Here is a 16,305-nt window from a genome sequence, read left to right on the forward strand (position 1 = left end):
GAAGCATTGTGAGAGTTGTGTTGGAGAACACACAAACCAGCATATAGAGACACTGCAGTTTAAATAGGCTTTTACTTTCGTGGAAAATAGAGGTATCAGAATCCATCAAAGAGTCCAAGTCATACACGGATAAGACAGTCAGTTGTCAATATGTCTTTCAGTTAAGGGATAATCCAAATAACATAGTCCAGTAACATATAATCAATTCAGTACTCAAAGTTTGCTAGCATCTGCAAAACTTACAATAGCACAAGGCACTTTCTAACAGCCACCTTCCAAAACACTCAGATCAAATCAGCCCAGCATATAACGAACAGAGAGATAACAGTCATTCTGGCTCCCTCTTATGGCCGATTGAGGAAAACAGCAACCAATCACATTTTACAGTATGATTTAAAGAAACAGGTACAACATTGTTACATGATTTATATATTGCCAACCCAACGGTTAGATTATATTCCTAACATATACAATATATAAATCTTACAATCTTAATCATATTCCTCGCAACAACGTTTATGCTTTATATTATATTATTAACCTCAGCCAATTAAAGAAATTCTGAAACGTTTCTGTTTTGTTTTTCATTAAGTAACAGAAACCGTATCGGGAATAATGCTCCATGATACTCAAAACATAACAGGCACCTCCCAAACTGGGTTTCTTAGGTCCTTTTATATCAGCAAAAACAACCTCCAGAGGTTCCTTTGTTTTAAAACCATTCAGTCTGTTTGCTGGATTAACTTTGTTTTTCTCCTGATTGCAAACATTGCAGTTTAAATATTTTCCACATGGTTTTAGTTTTACTCCTTCTGCCACTATCAACAACCCACAAATCATGGTTTACTGGTGCTTTGCTAGACATAGACAAAGTAGACATAGCTAAGTTGACATTAGCATTTTTCTTAGCTCTTCCGGCATTCTGTTGTTTTGCCTTTTTACTAGCTATATGTCCCTTAGCCCCACAAGAAAAACATTTTCTAACAGTATAGGCAGTAGAAGGTGATTCCTCATGTTGTGGTGGTTTCTCTCTCAGTTGTTTCCTCTCCATCCTTCTTCTTGACTCTTCCAACAGTCGTGCAGTAATGTCAGTCAATGTTAGTTCATTTCGGGTTAGGACTTCAAGAGAAGATACAAAAACATCACAACTCTCATCCAGTGAGGAGACTATGATATAAACTTGATGTAGCTCAGAAAAAAATAGTTCTTTTTTTATGTAGCTTCTGAAAAACCCCTTTCATAAAGGTTAAATGAGCTAACATATCTCCACCTTTCAGAAGACGTGCCCTAAACAGTTTACGTGTAAGATGTATATGTGCACCTACAGTATCACGTACATAAATCCTCTTCAAATTCTCCCAACATCTTGCAGCAGAATTTTTTCTACGAATATGAACTAATTATTGGTCATTCAGTGTTAGACCAATAATACACAATGACCGTTTGTTGCATTGCTGAAAATCTGCTATCTTCTTGGCATCATCATCGTTATTTGGATTCCAAGCAGTTATGTTCGGTGGATTCTGTACAGCATCCTATGAACCTTCCCTATGCAGGAGTAGACTGCATTTCATAGACCAGGAAATATAGTTTGTTCCATCCAACTGGGTTATTATCGATAGGCTTGTTGATGGGTCACTTGGCATCTTCTCCAAGATAGTACAATCACTAAATAAACAGCTGTCTGTATGCGGTATTGCGTATCAACACCAACTCTCCTTTAGCTATGTCTGGTACACTCTGGGCCCATAACCAGTTTTAGGTAAGCTCCCCGTTGTGAGAGTGAGTACCTTCAGAGAAGTGTTGTGAGAGTTGTGTTGGAGAACACACAAACCTGCATACAGAGACACTGCAGTTTAAATAGGCTTTTACTTTCGTGGAAAATAGAGGTATCAGAATCCATCAAAGAGTCCAAGTCATACACAGATAAGACAGTCAGTCATCAATGTCTTTCAGTTAAGGGATAATCCAAATAACATAGTCCAGTAACATATAATCAGTTCAGTACTCAAAGTTTGCTAGCAGTTGCAAAACTTACAATAGCACACGGCACTTTCTAACAGCCAGCTTCCAAAACATTCAGATCAGATCAGCCCAGCATATAACGAACAGAGAGCTAACAGTCATTCTGGCTCCCTCTTATGGCCAATTGAAGAAAACAGCAATCAATCACATTTTACAGTATGATTTAAAGAAACAGGTACAACATTGTTACATGTTTATATATTGCCAACTCAACCGTTAGATTATATTCCTAACAGTCTTTTTCTTTATAAGAGTGTACTGAAAGAAACAATAGTAAATAGCACATTTGTTAAAGATTGTGGGAATATTAAAAACATTGTTTAAACAGGAAGAAAGAACAACTAACACTCTGTAGGCTTAATATTAATTGAATTGGAAGTATGTGTCACTATAGCTTACTCCCAAGAAATATTTATACAATATTGTAGCCTAAGGTATTCCAAAATGTATACTATCTCCAGCCTATTTGAGTTTAGCATGTTTTTTGAACACAGCTATTCTGTTACGAATCATAATTAGCCAACAAACGGAGTGATTTATGCTTTTATACTTGTTATTCTCAAATAGGGTTAAGCTTGATGAGAGTTATTAGAGGAATAGTCATTACAGTCCCTATGAATATTCCACTAGGAATATGGCATATTAGGCAGCCAAACACACAATTTACTTATTTTTCTCTTGGATTATATAACAGTAGTAAAATATCTCACCAGGCATCCTATAAAAAAGACGTTTTCCACTACCATCATTGGTTTGCAAATATTTACTGTCTAAAGACCAGTCCATATGGGTTATAAAACTTGAGGATCCAACACATTCTCCAACCTTTTTATATCGTTGAATAACACCATAAATGTCAACAGAGCTGTCATTGGAGCCAACTGCAAGGAAATTTCCATCTGGTGAATATTTTAATTCATGAATAGCTTCCTTCCTATCCTTAATGTGAACAACTTCTGTCATATCTCTGTAACACAGAAAATAGATTATATTGATTAAAGCTACATTTAAAATGATTAATCTCTGTTGAATCTCTGTCACCTCATGAATATATCTACATACTGAAATAATATGGAAATAGCTTGCAATTGACTTCTGGGATATTTTTAATATTTTTTTGTTATTTCCTAAATCATAGGCAAGATGCCTTAATTATTAGCTTTCATGAAGTGACAATGAATAATGTTCATAATGTTATATCACCTTTCAATCTACTTTTGTGAGCTTCCTTGCACTTCTAGTTGGCTTTTGTATAACAAAGAAAGTTGGATTAAAAGGTTGTGCATGATCCAGTACAGCAGTCTTTCACCCAAGTAGAAAAATAGAAAAGCTTGCCATGAATTCTAAACAACTTTACTTACTGATCTGAGTATTTTTGAAATGCCATCTCCACAAAAGTTTGACTGGTATTTAATAGTATTTTAGTCATTATATATATGTGAATGGTATATTAATTTATATTGTTCTAAGATAGTAATTATTTATCTTGCTGCTGCCTAGTTTGTATAATGTTTTCATCTTGCATTTTATTTGATTTTGTTGTATATCTTTTGTTGAACTGGATTATTTCTTCACGTGTGTGCACATGTACAGTATGCACACATGCTTACTATAAACCTAAAATCTTTGACTACTGAATAGCTTAAAAATAAAGTAAATGAAACTATCAGATTAAAGCATAAAAGTGATGATCTTGCAGAAAAACTAAAATAAAATGCTTACTATCAAGGCTACAGAAACCAACTTTCTGCAAAAAAAATATACATTCTACATTCCACAGTGGCACATACAGTATAGGGATTTTAAGCAATTGCATTAAAAATGAGTACAAATGAAAAAAAAAAATGGATGTACTACTTATGTCATGCAACTAGCCAGTAGGGGTTAAGAAAATTACTATTCATTGGGGAAAGCAAAGTTCATTTTATGTTAAAAGCTCCAAAGGTATTACTTACCTAACACGAAGTACTGTAAAAGAACCATCTTTCATTCCAAGAGCAAGATGAATTCCATCAGTGCTAACAGCTGCACAACGAATGGGTTCTTCCATGTTGCACCGTGCAATTAGTGCATGATCTATAAGGCTCCATATTCTATAAGAAATGTATTTCATGCAAACAATATATTATTGCCTTTGCAGCAGAAAACAGAACTGATTTTCCCTTTACAAGCAGATAATTTTTCTTCTTGGTCTTCTAAATCAGACTGATATTGAGAGTTTATTTTCATCATGTCAAAATATATTTGAGTACTGAAGTGCAGTGATGTCTAACCTTTCCGGCTTGGGAGACCAGCTTAGGTAGTGGTGGTGATGGCAGTGAGGGGGGTGGGAGAGGGGATGGTTTCACAAGTGTGTTGCTTTAACAAATGTAGCTTTGCGCATGTGTACGAGTGACTTGCCCACTTTTGCAGCCTGGTTCTGAATGGGCTGCAGCCCAGACCTCGGGTTTGGGGAACCCTGCTCTAGTGCATATTTCTCTGGCTTTATGGTTATTATCTAATTGCTTTGTCTGACTGCAGGTCAATTTCTACTTAGTTCAAATTAGGTATACTATTATTACCACTCTAAAAACATTAGTCCTTGCAACTCTTTGTTGTCATGCTATTATTTTCCGTTGCGGTGAGTTTGTTTGGTTTTTTTTTTTGCTAATTTTAAAGCACGTGTTATATATATTTTTTTGATCGTATATGTGTCTATATCTTGTTTCTTTTGTTTTTTCCCCTTTTTTTCCTTTTCTGTTATTATTTAAAAGCAATAAAATTATATTAAAAGGTATGCTATTATTACCACATATTGAAAATCTATCTGCCATGTCGGGTACCAATTATCTAATTATTCCACTTACTAGTCAACCAGATGCATAATACATTTACAAGTAATGCACAACTAGGTACAATTCATGCAAAGAATTAACCTGATAAGGAATGAATCTGCATGAGCCATTGAAAAGAAAAGGAAGAAATATGTCACACGTCTTTATCTGATTCAGACTGTTGAACATGTACAATATAGGAACATTTACATAAATTTCATCTAATTTTATGAGCATTAAGTTCCAAAAGATTTAATCATGATAGTCACATTATGGCATCAAAAGCTGATTTTACAATAAAGGAATAATTTTACTGGGTAGTAATTTGTATAATAAATTTGTATAATGTATAATGATTTATATAATTAGTTTGTACTTTAGAATTCAAATGACACTTTATAGAATCTTGTATCTTTTTAGAAATGCATGGAGCTAACCTAACTGATCGATCATCACTCCCAGTTACGGCTAATGGTTTTGTAGGATGAACTGCCAGGGCCCAAAGCTCTCCTTCACAGTGTCCTTGCATAATAAGAAAAGGCTTATTGCGTTCATGCACCACAATTTCAAAAATTTCACTGTCTTGTGTTCCAACTAGGATGTGATCTCCTCGCCAACAAACACTCCTCACTGACAGACCTAGGAAAAAGTAAAACAATTGTTCAAGCATAGATTTCATACTCAATGTAATTGCTAGTAGATCTGCAAAATTGCTATTCAAGATAGCAGAAAACTAATTAAATTACACATAATGATTAACCCCAAAGAGAGGTTTTATCTATAGTAAATATTGCATGCACAAATATATTACAGCTGTGCATGTGTCTCAAAACTTGCTTTTCATCCAAGCAGTTTGCCTTTGATCATTTTGCAATACACCTGAAGAAAAGATGTTGCTACTTTAAAGACTGTGCTCAGTAAAGTTAATGGGATTTCCCCCCTCTCCCCAAATTCTTGTGCTTGTGCAGGGTCCTACCACTTCTTCCAAATTATTTTTTAAATAATTTTCTTTAAACACCAATTTTTTAACACCAATATCTACCTTTCTCTGTAAGATGTTATGTATATATTGTATGAACAAGTTAGAGGTCACTCAACCCCTACAAAGTTCAACAGAAATAATTCCTAAGAATAATACATACTGTATGTGTGCAACCTAAGAAGCCCTATTTTAGCTAAACTCCTACATGTTTGGAGAATAAATTTGCTCATTTAACAATATGTCCAAAGTGATTGATCCAGATATTCCCATTTCAAGGCTCTAATTTAGACTCTAAAATCTGTCTGCAAAATGTTCCAATAGTCAACAGAAGAAAACTGAGAGAGGAAATTAAAGATACAACAAAATAGAGAATCAATAGATATGAAGCAGGAAGTCTAAGTTGAGCTAAAGAATGTAGACTGCTAGTCAGCTTGGATTACTAAATGGTTTGTCCTACAGGAGAATTTTTTTTAAAAAAACCTTGTGAGATATGCTCAAAATGATTGAGCAAACTTACATTAATTTATTTTTACCCCAATAGCTTGTTAAATGATAAAAAGATATCAAAGCATATTTGATATCTGTTTAAACCCAAATGCCATTACAATTGTGTACATTATCACAGCCTTCTGTCAAAAGGCTAAACCAAGTAGAAATATTTTGGCAGATTTCTAATGAGAATCCTATTGAGGATTTACCTTATGTAATTAGCTTAATTGTACCAAAGTCATAATCCATCAAATATAATGTTCCCTTCATGATTTTCTTCATATTCCAATTATCATACCTCCAGTTTCTCAGTGATTAAAAGCATTAGTAAGCATGTTTTGTTATGACTCAGTAACAGCAGTATTGCGGTATAATAATTTTAAAGAACATCAGAGGGGGAGGATAAGAGGAGGGAGACTGAATATATGAGCAGAACGATAACTACATTGATTTAAACTCAAGTGGCAGAACCATTTCATGCATGAAATTTATCACAGTCTTATTATTACTCCAGATGCATTCCTAGCTTGGCAAAGCAAAGCTTAAATCTAAATTATATACAGATTTTCATTATTACATGCTCACATTTGGTGCTGATTATAATCAGGGTTATTTTATCACCAACAGAGTGGAAATAACAACCAGTAGAACTACCTATTGATGAAAAAGGGCCACTTCTCCGCTGTCCAACTCCAGCTCTGAAAGTTATTCATTTGGAACACAAACTGATTTACTAGGTAGGAACATGTTTTTTTTTCCTACTTCACACTTATGAAAAATTATCTCTTAAATAAACTGATTAAAATAATCCTTTTTTTTTTACCTTTATACCCCTGGTCGGTTTCCCTGAGATCAATTGCAGTAATGGGTTTAAAATTTAAATCCCAAAGACGAATGCAGCCATCCCTGCCACCAGTGGCAAAACCTTCTTCACATGCATTCATGCTGAAAATTCCTGCCTAGCAGAGAAAAAAAACACCACATATTTAATTAGAGATTGTTCTAAAAAGTAAAGTCACTTTCATATCAAGGAACATGATTATTCAAATAAGATAAATGGTTTTTTTTTATTTATAATGTCTCAGAATAACTAAACTAATAAGAGATATTGTATCTTAAAATAGAAAATAACAATTATATGCATGTTGGTATTTCTGGAAAATCCTTCCTTGAATGCAATTTATACATTCAAATTATGCATTACATAATTACAAAAACCATTGACAGCTTTTTATAATTCTTCAATAATTTGCTAACCGAAATAAAAATATGCAAAATGTCTTTCCAGTAGTATTTTCTATTATCATATCTGTTTTATTTAAGTTAATATTAAACCAATTATTTTAGTGTCATATACAGTAGCTCAAATATTTTTTTAATTTTTCTAGTTACAATAACTAGAGAAATTAGTCACAGATCAATTAATTCATTGGTGGGTTCCGGATCCCGGTGCAATCTATACGGTGCAAGGGGGCCGGGCGTCCACCACATGAATGCGCGCAGCACATGTATGCTTACTTACAGCCCGTGATGCTCCAGCTGCTCAGCAGAATGTCGCGCAGGCACTGTATGCTCCATGCACATGCACAGAAGCCCCAAACAGCTCAAATACAGATAAGGAGCACGAGTGAGTGGACAGGCCCTCCAGAGCACCGTACCGTACCAGTACTTGGTGCTCCCAACAGGCACCAGCACGCTCGTACTGGGGCATATCGGTCGTATCCTACCACTGAACTAATTACAACTTGCATGAGCTTTTTATATGTAGATAACAGATTTTATGTACTAGCAACGCAGGTATTTCTAAGTGAAAACTATTATAATCAAATTATCTTTCACACACCCTGTTTCCCCGAAAATAAACCCACCCTGAAAATATTGCCACACAGCAGCAGCCATGAGGTGACCATTCTTGCCGCTTCCTGCACCTCAAAAATAATAAGACCTCCCCAAAAATAAGGCTGTGCTTATTTTGGGGATCAAAAGAAAATAAAACCCTGTCTTATTTTCAGGGAAACACAGTAGCATGTAGAACTATTGATAGAAGACAGTCCTTTTCTGTACTACAAGTTCAACAGTGCACTTCTTGAGAAGAGCTGTTCCTCTGGGTCAATTTCTAAAATCATTTAGAAGCAACCAAAATGTCTTTATTGAGAATAGCATATCAGGCTAATTTGATAATTAAAGAACTGTCCCAAAATGTTCTATCCCATGCAAAAACATATAAAATTGCATGACAGATCAGAAACAGCAATGCTGAGGGGAAAACAAACTGCAGATAATACAACTGCAACATAATGACAAGAAAATAAGAATGATTTCAAATCTCAACTCTCTCTTTGACAAAAGTGAATAAGGTTACATTTTGAGCTGTCAAATAAGATCAAATAAAAGTAGAAATTTTATAATGATCATAGCCCAGCATAAGGAAGGTGAGTACAGTAATTAGAAAAGCACAAAGGGTACCTCAAGAATCAAAATTAAAAATCTAAGATAAAATATGAAAAGCAATAAGAGATAAAGGATGTGAATTAAAAACTAACCATATATATAAAAAAGCAAGAATCTAAAGCAGGGAGGTCAAACTCAAGGTGCCCAGGCCAGATCCGGCCCACAGGATGCTTAGATCTGGCCTGTGGGCCAGCCTGGAAATATCAAAGGACTGGCCCATGGTGCCTCTGCCAGACAAAATGGGCTGTGCCCCCCCCCCCGTGCAGATAAGGCTGTGGAGGCCAAAAACGTCCGTGGGGGGGCTTCAGGGCTTCTATGCAGCCCATTTTTGGCCAGGAGAGTGCTGAAGGAGGGCATGGAGCCAAAAAATGGGCCGTGCGGAAGCCCAGGGCTTCTGTGTGTCCTGTTTTCAGTGGGCAGAGTGCTACAGCAGGCCTGGCTTGGACTGGATTACAATTATGTGGCCTCAAGTAAGTGCCTGATCTGGATAGAAAACAAGCAACATCCTATGTTAATACTACAATTTAGTACCAGATTTTACATACTGTAGGTGCATTTAATCTACAATCAACCATCTATTCTATATTCCATATTCTGTATTCTATTCCATATTCCATTTTGTATCTATAATTGACAGCCATTTCTGTTTACTATCCTGGAAATTTACCTCTGTTGTTAGACCTTGTATTATGCTATTGTATGCTAAGAGTTTAGTAGAATATGAAGAATAAGTAATAAATGTTTTCAGTAATTTCTGATAAAAGAGGAAAATGGTTATAGTAATGAACTGTGGAAAGAAAGAAGGGCAAAAATGAATCTTGAGCCTATGTCAAATGCTCACCATGGCTACCCGGCGACCGCTCACCCGGCCATGATCACAACCCCCAACTGGCCACAACCATCCAAAGCCCTCTGAGGTAAAATACATCCCTGATACAGCCCTCAATAAAATTGAGTTTAACACCCCTGATCTAAAGGAAGGAGTAGGAACATTATATGGGTACAGAGAAGTTAAAAATTAGTTTGTGGAAGATTATATCTTTCAAGTTACAAAGCACTCTAAAGTAGAGAACTGGATTATCATTAGGTCTGGTTTATAATTTAGGTCATAATCCAACGAATTTTGAGCACTGCTGCATAGAATCTGTGCAAAGTGAGGGCATCTGTGGACATGCCAGTGGGATAAAACAAGTTGCTGCTCTCCTTTCTCTGCCATCTGATTGGCTATCAAACCCCTCTTTCCTCCAGGAAGGCTTGGAGTTCTGGCAAGACTCAGTGAAGAATCAATACAACATGGGCAGCAAAGCAGAGGTACCATTTCTTTAGCAGGGAGACATCCTTTGGCTTGTCCAGTGAAAGAAACCTGCAGCTGTTTCTCCTGTATGTCAGATAATGAATTTGGTCTATAATCATATTTCTCTTTTCTATAGATTGTATATGGGAGTTTTTTTACACAGCATGCTAAAATTTGGAGGTGAATATTCATCAAGCTTTATTATAATTATGTGTGCAAGAGAGTTTACATGGCATTAACAGAGGCAAAAATGCTGTTATTTAATTCTAAATGATTAAAAAATCAAAATTATAAAATGCTTCATGCCTGTTTATATATTTATATAATTAATAAATAAATTGCCAAGCAACTCTGGTTGTTAACAAGTTAAAAGTCAGTTTGGTCTAGTGGTTAAGGTACCAGGCTAGGTCAGGAAATTCTAGTTCTAGTCCTGCCTTAAGTATAGAAGCCAGCTGGCAGATTTGGGGCCAATCTTTCTCAGCTGAACCCATCACACAAGGTTTTGTCATGGGAAGATGAAGGAGTATTAGGTATGTTCATTGCCTTGAATTAGTTATGAAAATAATAAAGGCAGGATAAAACATATTTTAAAGTATTAAAAATAAATATTTTACTGCAATCCATTTACAAACCAGTGTTTTTCCTGCCTGTTTTTTTTTTTAAACTGAAGAAAAAATAAAGATTGTCATATCAAAATTCTACTTACGGCATGCGCTCCTTGTATGGTTCGTATAAGGTTGACTCCTTTCCATACATAAATATCTCCATTAAGTGCACCAGAATATGTTATTTCATCTCTTGCACAGGCGAGGCACAAAATAGTTTGGAGATCACCAGTCTTACCAAATACACCACGCTTTGGTGTCAATGAATTTCCACACAGACTCCAGAACTGTAACATAAAAGTTATTTGCTTTAGTAACATTATTCACGAAGTATTTTAAGCCACTAAATAAAACACAAACTTTTGAGATGGATAGCTGCCAAGACAAAGCTCCAAATTTTGATTTTTTTTCTTCCACTGTCATATATTTAAGTAAATAATATGATGCCCATGCACTTCAGTGTCATTTTTGTTCTATATAAAGAGACAGGAAATATGGAAGTATGCTGTTGTAATCACATATATTACAGGAGAGAGATGAAATCAAGAAACATAGTTGTATCATTAAACTGCACATTTCTAGTAAAACAGCATCCACATTTTGTTTTCCATTTTCATCAAACCACATAAAAGAATATGCAGAACTTAATATTATTTCTATTTCTCTGAGAGAGAATACTGCTGAATTCACTATTATTTATTCTTAAGTCTATATAGTAAATCCATATTTACACATACTGCAGGATGAGCCACTTAAATCAATGGGATTAGAAGTTCCACTGGTATCAGTGAATCTACTAAAATCTAAAGTGATCTTGCAAGAAACATATCATGTATATCCGTGAAGAATACAGAACAAATCCTATTGACAGACAAAATATTTAGGCTTTAAGAACAAACAATTCAAAATTAATATTAAAAAGTGGTGTCTGATTCTACAGGCGGTAACCATCTCCATTTCATAGCCGAGAGAGTCAGCTGAAAACCTTTCTGTGGTCATGAGGCTAGCATGACTATACACCAAGGCATACAGAGTTACCTTCCCACCAAAGTGGCACCTATTTATCTACTTGGATTTACATGCTTTCAAATTGCTAGATTGGCAGGAGCTGGGGCAAGAATGGGAGCGCATCCCATCACAAGGTACGTGGGTCTCAAACTGTCAAGTTTCTGGTTAAAAAGCCCAGTGTTGTAACCATTAGTCCACCGTGTCCCCTTATATATTAATGAATTAATATAGATAACATTACTAGATCTTTTACATATTATCTACTTTGGATAATATGGAGCTACTTTGTTCCATAAGAGGCAAGGCTGGATAATTCTACATACTGTAGGCATTTCTCATCTCAGAAACAAACAGGGGGCTTGGCAAACATAAGCCTATGTTTGGTTCATATTTGGGAATTTGAAGTAGTTTTTGTAGACTATGACAAATAAAAGACTGATGTTCTTCATGTTAGGTTTTTTTCAAAAGTGTTAATAATTAGCAACCAGATTACAAGTGAGCTCCAAGCCACTCTGAATTAATAAACCCTCAAATCTAAGTGGACCATACAGAAAGTATTATTTCATTAGCTTGGGCTACATTTTTTGACTTAACCTAGTTTACTAATATCCTAGTCCTTGACTCGGTCTCTTTTTAACTCTGAAGCTGCTTGATAGCTCATCTGCTTGGACTAAATATATGAATATTGGCTTGATGTTTTATTCTAATGTGAGTTACTAGCTTTTTCATTTAAACTTTTTGATTTATTTACAGTATTTGTATGATGCTGCTGATTTGATTGACAACTTGTTTGCTCAACAGCTTGCCATGCAATATGTTAAAACCAACTAGAAAATATCTGATTCAGACAAAAATAGACAAAGGATAGAACAGAAATAATTATAAGCATATACAAAAACCACAATCAAAAATCCCAATAGGCCTCAGAAAAAGATACACATAGGCCGGAACCCCTGAAAAAATGTTTCCAATGGAAATGTTAAGCAATTCCAATTGTTCTGTGCATGCACAGAAGTGAAAAACAAGATGGAGAACCAGTTCGGGGGCGTGGCAGACCTGGGTTGCTGCGGGTTTCAGCGACCCAGACCGCCAAACCACTACTGGTTCGGCTGAACCAGTCCGAACCGGTAGGAACCCATCACTGAACAGCACTGATAAAAGTTACACACTTATGACTACTGCAGCATCGCCATAGTCATGTGATCAAAATTTGGATGCTTGGCAACCAGTTGATATTTATGACAGTTGCAGTGACCCGGCGTCATGTTATCACCATTAGCGACTTTCTGACCAGCAAAGTCAATGGGTAAGCCAGATTCACTTAATAACTGTGTTATTAACACATCATCTGTAGTGATTCACTTAACAACTGTGGCAAGAAAGATCGTAAAATGGAGAAAAACTCACTTAACTATCTCACTTAGGAACAGAAATTTTGGGCTCAATTGTGGCTGTAAGTCAAGGACTATCTGCATTAGCTGGTGGCTGACTGTTAGCATTTCTAGATGTCCTCCTTCCACTCAGGTTTCAACAGCCAATGCATCTGAATTATATGCCCGCACTTTTCCCATATCAGCAGTCATCTGCATGAAAACAACTTTTTCCCAATGCTTAGCATAAGAGCAATTTGATAACATAAATACTGTATTGCCAAGAAAACTAGAGATGTGGACAAGCAAAGAATAGACAACTATGTCTCTCGGGAATGTTTTAACTGTCACACTGTGATAGTGGCTTTAACAGCCAATTTCAATTTTATGATTCGTTGATTGTCATCTGTAATATACAAATACATTTTTTAAAAAATAACTTGAGATACTATTTGTGTCTGGGGAAGGCAGGCATCAATATATAGCAACAGAAGATCAGCCATTCTAAGAAACAGGAAGGAGTCTAGAGACTAGGTACTCAGAAATAACTCCATTCCATTGTAACCTGTGGTTTGCATTCAAAAACAAACTGACAAATAATACAAGAGGAGAAAGGATTAACTCAGAAATAAATTCTGTGAAATTATGCAGGCCATGCTGAAAGGTTAATCCTGAGATCCAATGGAAGATTTTTGACTTCAGGTTCAGTAATATGCATTCCCAATAAAGCTTAACCAGCACCTGATCAATTTTATTGAGGTATGATATGTAAGAGCAAATGAATGAGTAGGAATTAAGAAAGCAAGCAAGGATGTTCAGTTAAGACTTGAGAAATTTTTTACAGAATATTCTTTACAAAATAAAAATAAATCAAACCTAAAGGTATTACCTAAAATTAATACATTTTATAAAATGAATAGGCTTTGATAGAACTCTAACAGAGAAGCAGTATATTATATAAATGAGAGAGCAATTGCAACTAAGCTAATTGTAGACAATTAAACAAAATTATATACTTACTATCCACATATTTAAATAATAAAATCAGATAGAAACATATATTTAGCCTCACTATAGTGAGACACACCAAATTGTCCTGTTTTTTGTTCTACTTTCAGAAACTCTATTTAAAAATTAAAATACAAATTCCTATTTAAATGCTTTTAATAAATTCTGTAATATGTTCCAAAATAAGTTAAAGTATGGCATAAAATACTACATACATACATATATCAATTATAATTAGATTAATAAGGACAGCAATCTAAAGCTTCCAGTGAAGGCTGCTGAAAAACTACTGATGGCACTTTTGCCAGTAGAAAGGAAAATTAATAGAAATAAAAGAAAGTAAGTAGAAAAATAGTCTGTATAGGTTTATGACTATTGTCTGACAGTCAGTTGCCTGTCCTTTTTTAATTATCTTCATGAAAATGAAGTAGCAGATCTCCAACAAGAAAAATATAATTCATATTTCCTCTGTAAGCTGTTTAAGATCTGACATGACAAAATCTTCCATTTCTTCCCATATACAATAAAATTTTACAAATAATGCAATGGTCTGCTTCAGGAAGGGAAAGGCCCACTGCTTGTTTTTGGTACACAAAAATAGCTAAGGCTGCATTCTTATTAACCCTAGCCTGCAACATTAACTATGTATTGCTACTTGGTATCTTGATTCCCACCATTAGCAAGAACCAATGAGAGTTAATGGTTAGAAATAACTAGCTAAGTGGAAAATATTTGTGGCTGACTACAATCCAGACCTAGTCAATGATCTTTTCTAACTTCAATTATTTTAATGCTCAGTTTTCAAGACAAGCTATGCAATTGAACTGTTGCTTCCTTGTTTCTATATAAGTTGCTCACCTAACATGCCATGTTTTATTACAGTCTGAAAAGAATTTTTGCCCATATCTTAAATATTCCAATATTTGTAAACATTACAGTTACATTTCTAGAAAGGAAAGCATTTGAAAAAGTTTTCAGGCCACCAGATAAAATTTCATTGCTTCTTCTTGATGAAATTCCTGGCTTTGCAGCATTTTATTAGCTTTCACAGTACAAAACAGATGACTCACAAAAGAAATCAAGAAAATATTTACCGTATTTATCGGCGTATAACACGCACCGGCGTATAACACGCATCCCCCATTTTAACACAAAAATTTGAGTAAAATTTTTTTTCATTAAAAATAAATGACTTGGAAGCTCGGAACTTAATGTTGGATTAAAATTTATAACATTAGAACATGAATTATAACATTAACTCCTCTTAAAAGGCAAATATGAAATGAAAAAACACCTCTTTGAGCAAAAAGTTATTTCCATTTTCTTCCTTATATAATATTTTCTGTTTCAACATAAAGTGCCTTCCTTCCTTCCCTCCCTCCCATCCCTTTCTTTATGTTTTCTTCATGCTTTCTTTTCTTTTTCCTCTGCTCTTTTTAAATCCCCCCCCTTCTTCTCCTCCTCTACATTTAGGTTGGATTAGTTTGTACAACGGTCATCAAACTTCTGAAGTAAAAATAAATAAATAAATCATATTTAAGAAGAAGAAGAAAAAGGAAGACGTTTTTAGTTAAGTCAAATGTTTTAATAAAAGTTTCATCTTTTAAGATTTGTCCAACACATCCAATTGTAACCTTAACAGTAAAGAATATCACCCCAGCTGCTAAAGGTTCAACCAGTCTGAGAACCATTGAAAAGATAACAGTGCAAAATCCAAAAGACACAACTTCCTCACCGCCATTGCTTTGGTACCAAATCTTTGAGGAAGGGGCTCCAGAAAGAAGGAGGAGGAGGAGGGAACCAAAGAGAGCTTTTACCGAGTCTGCGCCCCACAGCCAGGACCGTCCTTGCGCCCCTCAAGCCGCGTTTCTTCCCCGCAAAGCCCTTCGGGCAACCCGAGAGTTCCGCTTGACGCCAGAAGGGCTTTGCAGGAAGAAACGCCGCGTTTCTTCCTGCAAAGCCCTTCTGGCGTCAAGCGGAACTCTCGGGTTGCCCGAAGGGCTTTGCGGGGAAGAAACGCGGCTGGAGGCGCCAGGACGGTCCTGGCTGTGGGGCGCAGACTCGGTAAAAGCTCTCTTTGGTTCCCTCCTCCTCCCCCTCCTTCCACAGTCTGTGTGACGCTGCCGCCAGGCTGAGAGCTGCCGCTGAAACAAGTTTGGGGAGGTCCTTTGCAGCCAGCCAGTTCTAGCTGCCTGCAAAGGACTTCCCCACGTTTGCTTTGAAAGAAACCTCTGCGCGGGAGTTAGAAACCTCTGCGCGG

General features: G+C 35.8%; 1 protein-coding gene across 1 annotated transcript in view; it reads right to left on the reverse strand.

Moving 5' to 3' along the window:
* The window catches only part of EML5 (EMAP like 5), a 92,355-nt gene that overhangs the window by 61,946 nt on the left and 14,104 nt on the right, over positions 1-16,305 (reverse strand). The window contains exons 5-9 of the mRNA XM_087725306.1: positions 10,761-10,946; positions 7,133-7,268; positions 5,276-5,477; positions 3,981-4,118; positions 2,736-2,992 (exon numbers count right to left, since the gene is read on the reverse strand). Coding sequence (XP_087581432.1) covers positions 2,736-2,992; positions 3,981-4,118; positions 5,276-5,477; positions 7,133-7,268; positions 10,761-10,946 — 919 coding nt within the window. The remainder of the gene's footprint in view (positions 1-2,735; positions 2,993-3,980; positions 4,119-5,275; positions 5,478-7,132; positions 7,269-10,760; positions 10,947-16,305) is intronic.

The sequence above is a fragment of the Thamnophis sirtalis genome, unplaced genomic scaffold (assembly GCF_051295495.1).
Source record: "Thamnophis sirtalis isolate CommonGarterSnake01/CBP01778 unplaced genomic scaffold, rThaSir2_p1.2 scaffold_1, whole genome shotgun sequence".
In the NCBI taxonomy this organism is placed as follows: Eukaryota; Metazoa; Chordata; class Lepidosauria; order Squamata; family Natricidae; genus Thamnophis; species Thamnophis sirtalis.